This window comes from Aquila chrysaetos, chromosome 24, assembly GCF_900496995.4.
Source record: "Aquila chrysaetos chrysaetos chromosome 24, bAquChr1.4, whole genome shotgun sequence".
Taxonomy (NCBI): Eukaryota; Metazoa; Chordata; class Aves; order Accipitriformes; family Accipitridae; genus Aquila; species Aquila chrysaetos.
The window spans coordinates 2,174,203-2,178,975 of NC_044027.1; the positions used below are offsets into that span (position 1 = coordinate 2,174,203).

The window sequence follows — 4,773 nt, forward strand, 5'->3', positions numbered from 1 at the left end:
TATTACAGTATGTCCACATCACTTCTATACGCATGTCTGTAACTCAACTCACTCTCATCCGAAAACTCTTTGGAGTTAAGAGTCACTTGAACACCTAAAATGGTTGCCCATAGATGAGGCTCCATGTCAACTTCCTTAGCTTCCAATTTCCAACTACAGTGTTACAATTTTAAATTTTAGCTCAGACAGACTTACAACATTCACAACATACAAGAAAAGTTGGATTCTTATTTAAAGGCTTACTTTTTTCACAAGTTGGTTTTGGAGGAAACCAGGTGTTATTTTCTCCACAGGTAATTACCTCTGGTCCGATCATGAAATAACCTGGATCACACTCAAACATGACTGAGTCCTCATAGCTATAGGAAGGTCCAAATCCAGTTTTTTTCCTTCCATTTTCAACTTTTGGGTTATCACATTTGACCACTGAAATAGGTAAAAGAAAACCAGCTCTGAAACATTTGTTAACAGTATCTTTGTAACAGATGCAGCATCCTTTTACTGCTTCTAAGTTTCCTCATCTAATTCCTCAAACTATTTTGGAGAGGGTCTATAAAAAAGTTATTCTCTTGAAGGCGCTGAAGGCCCTTGTTTTAAGGTATTGAGTTGTAACAGTAATCAGTCAAATAAGAAATTGTAATAATTGATATAATCATATTCCACTTCCAGAAGACATACTCCTGTACAGTGGCAGAATTTCAGAAAACAAAGTGATATTGATTAGGGTTCAAATGACAACATGCAAGCATCTGGAATTTTTCCCTATGCCTGCAAAGCAAGACTGTGTTGGCTGGGCTTTGCATTTATTTCTGCACTTGCACAGTAGCTGTGTTTAGAAAGAGTTGTTCCTCACCTTTTTACTATTCATAATCTACCTTCCACATTCTTGCTCTTTACACCATTTTTCCTCATCTACCCAAGTTTTATGGTCTCTCAGTTCCTTCACTTTGTCACTTTTAATAACAGCATGCTCATACACGTATTTTTAAAAAGTGTTAACTTAAATTTTAGTCATATTCTGCGTCGTAATCAATCAATATCCATAATGCAGTTGATCTGATCTCCGCTGGAACTATATCAAATTTAGTACCAGAGGATCTGTTTCTTCTTTTCTATAGGGAAGTCCCACCACTCACCCCTTCGAAAAATGGGACAGATATTGAAGTCTTGGAGTCCCATAGGCTATAATAAAGAAGTATATTAAAAATCTCAACAACCTCTACATTGTGGAGGTGGTTTACTCCAAACTCCATTTGAGTGTGCATCATATGTGCAGAAAATAGTAGCTGTGCCAATCAGCGAAAAGGGATCCGCGCCTTTTGGTACATCATTACAACTATAGGTTACTGATGTTTGATAAACATAGTCAGCTGCTTCAGTGTAGCGCCCATTGGCTATGTTTGGAGGTGGTTCACAAGGAATTCCTAGAAATAAATCACACAAATTAGTCGACAGAATTTTGCTGTTACTTTGTTCATCACAGCAAGCCTTGGTTTTCAAGTAATTTAATTTAAGATTTGACGTATATCTATTTCTAAGACAAGCTATAGTTCTAACAGAGTTACTGATGATTATTCAGTATAGGGAGCCTCAATTTCAAGAAGAGGTTGACATTAACTACTATAAGCTAATTATCACAATAACTGTTATTTTTCAGTGGTCATTCCTCAGGCACATCCCAAGTAGTTCCAAAAAAATAAAAATAAAAATCAGTTCTATTTTACCATCATTTCTTATACTGGAAGGTTTATGGCACAGCTGTTTTTAAATGAACTACTGCCATCTGAATATAAACTCAAACAGGGTAGTAATTTACTTACTTTCACACAAAGGAAGATCTCTACTCCAGCCAACACCTGCATCCTTAATTACACAGGAAATTTCATCAGTTCCACGTAATCTGAATCTAGACAGGTAAAAATTTTTAAAGATGTGAAACTTAAGAAATGTCTTATTTCTCCAACAAGCACCTAGGAACTTTGTTTATATAATTCTGTTCTGTGATTTTGGGGACATAACATACCAAGTTTTTGTTGTAATGAGAATGGTATCTTATTTCTTTTTTTTATTTATTTTGCTAACAGTCTCAACTTTGAAAACAAACAAGTAAATGAGACATCCCTAAAGGAACTGATGGAAGTCTCACCATTTTAAGATGTGCACCCTCTAATACTAATGCCCTAAAGTTATTAATACTAAAGAAATAAGCTGTTAAAAGAAGAGGGTGAATGAAATGAAGAATGATAAATATATATATATATAATTTCTTCTGCCACAGGAGCATCAAAAGAAGTCATTAGAAGCAACACTCTAGTTTTCACTCTGCAGAATCTCAATAAAAAGCTTAAGCCTTGGTTGATGCAAACAGCAAGTAAAACCTGGGAATCAAATCAAATTTAACTGTAATTTCATCTGCTCCAGTTAGAATTCAGGAGACATTTCAAGTCAGAACTGGAATGTAACCTGCATAAGAAAATTTAGGTTTGGTTCAAATCTGGTCTAAACAAACAAAACCACCACCCCACACCCCACCACCCCCCAAAAAAAAGAAAAAGGATTCATTAACTTCACCAAAATACTTACCCTCCTTCACAAGAAAAAGTAGCTTTTGAACCAAATGTAAGATCTGTCACATTAATAAAACCATGTTCTAAGTCTCCTGGATGGTTACATTTTCTCTCTAGGGGTAGCAGGAAAGAAAAGGAAAAAAAAATTCTACACCTTTGTAGTTATATACAAAGACTAAGTCTTTGGCATATACTGCTCTTACCATCATTAGCAATTTTCAATCTTCATTTAAAATATTACAGAACACTAATTCTCACTTGAAAAACAACTAAACTTGTTAAATGTCAAAGGGAAAAAGCAAAAGAGCTCATGCATACATTACCGGTACAGAACTGCTCTGTAGGTGACCACTGAAAGTCTTCACCACATGTACGAGATGATGATTTTCCAGGGATTCCTATATACCCCGGCCGGCAGACGTATGACACAGTGGTTCCAACAGGAAAGCTCTTCATTGTGCTGAAAGGCTCCTTGAGCTCTGCATATTGCAGCCTATTTGGAGCCATACACCCGTCTGTCAGAGTAAGAGGAAAGAAAAAGCAATACGCAATCTTGTCAACAAGAAGAGATACAAGTTGAGGCATAATGGCATAAAAGCCAGGCTAATTCAGTAGTTTTTAAGGACCCATTGGTAAATCAAAGAGGTGACATTCTTAAGAGCCAGAGCTATCTGTATACTTAACAAGGTTTCAATTTTTTAACTTTATATTTTAATTGCATCCAGTGTCCAACTCCACACTAGTACAGGTTACTTACTCATTTGTTTTCTCAAGTTCTTTAGCATTCTACCCAGACAATGCATTTCCTTCCAGTTCATATTTTTTGTCTGCTCTATTCTTGTAGCTAAATACGTGACTTAATTCACTGTATACTCATCTGCAGTAAAATGCCTGCTTAGCTTGCTGCAGGAGAAACAAACCGACCAACCACACCGGCATAGTTAGTTCTCTTTCGTAAGGCAAAAGGCCTGGCAGACCATAAAGGGGGGTTAAAACCAGCTACACAACCCAACAGAGACCTACAGACCCAGGGACATTTTGAGGTGCGGTTAATGCTGAAGATGTAAAACTCCTCCATGCTAGAGGACTCACAAAAAGACATTCAAGACCTTGCAATCTAGGTACAAATGTAAGATCCGCTCAGTCTTTGCAAGACTTGCACACAACAGAGGCCATCACCATTCTGACGATACCTACTAATTTCTTTTCCACTCTATTTATATTATTGTTTAGAGATTTACCAAACCACAAAAGAAATTTAAACGCCGAACTCAGGGTCAGAACCGGCACCCGTCAGCACCAAAGCCAGCACGCCTGTTCTTGCGACACAACCGTTCTCTCAGCTTTTTCGCCCCCAAAACCCCACAGAAACCGCCCGGAAATCTCGCCGTTTCCGCCACCGCCTAAACCCATTTCCTCCTCCCTCCCCACCGGCCGAGCAAGACCCCGGGAAGCCGCCCCCTCAGCCCACCACCACCCTCGGGCCCGAGCTCCCTCCGTCCTCCCGCCTGCCCTCGGGGACGGGAGGCCGCGGGGACTCGGCGTGGGCCCCCCGAGCTCCTCAGCTCCCCCCCCCGCCATGGAGGGCCGGGGAGGGAGCGAGCGCCCGTTCCTCACCCTGAGCCCATGTTCCACCGAGCCACGACAGCACCAGGAGGAAGAGGAGGAGGGGGAGACCCGGGCCGCGGGCGGGCGGGCGGCGCGGCGGCCCCATAACCGCGGACCGTTCCTCGCTCCCCACACTCAGGCGTCAACCCAGACGCAGCGCCGCGCTGGGGCGCATGCGCGCTGCGCGACCCGCCCTCTTCCCTCAGCGGGGGCCGCCGCCGCGGCGGGGCTTTTGTGCCCCTCAGGAAGGGCGGGGAGGCGGCGGCTGACATGGCGGCGGGGGGGGCGGCCTGAGGAAACCGGGCGGGCGAAGAGGCCGCGATCCTTTCCTGGGCAGGGTGCCCCCCTACATCTCCGGCGAAAGAGGAGGAGCTTCAAAGGGCGTTTAGTTGCGCAGCTCCTGCGCTTGGAACGGCGACAAAGGCTAATTAAAAATAAAGGCGGCGGCGTGCCGGCCCCGGGATGAACAGCCCTCTGCGGGGCTGCCTCTCCCCTGAAAGACAAACCGCCCCTGTTGCCCAGCAGAGCAGTGTTAAAAATAAACAAAAAGGCTTCGAACTCTAGCCGGACGCCAAAGGAGAGGCAAAACCTAAAGCAG

At 42.8% G+C, this 4,773-nt stretch overlaps 1 protein-coding gene across 5 annotated transcripts in view; it reads right to left on the minus strand.

Moving 5' to 3' along the window:
* Positions 1-4,353, minus strand: part of CD46 (CD46 molecule) — a 28,512-nt gene extending 24,159 nt beyond the window's left edge. For 3 of the 5 annotated variants that reach the window (XR_003921321.2, XM_029999975.2, XM_029999974.2), the window contains exons 1-6: positions 4,185-4,353; positions 2,891-3,082; positions 2,584-2,680; positions 1,821-1,906; positions 1,218-1,424; positions 244-426 (exon numbers count right to left, since the gene is read on the minus strand). Coding sequence is in view for 4 of the 5 variants with exons in the window: in XM_029999975.2 (XP_029855835.1) it covers positions 244-426; positions 1,218-1,424; positions 1,821-1,906; positions 2,584-2,680; positions 2,891-3,082; positions 4,185-4,281 (862 nt within the window). In the remaining variant the exon portion in view is untranslated. The remainder of the gene's footprint in view (positions 1-243; positions 427-1,217; positions 1,425-1,820; positions 1,907-2,583; positions 2,681-2,890; positions 3,083-4,184) is intronic. The other 2 variants (XM_029999978.2, XM_029999977.2) reach the window with 1 other exon arrangement.
* Positions 4,354-4,773: the final 420 nt, after the last annotated feature.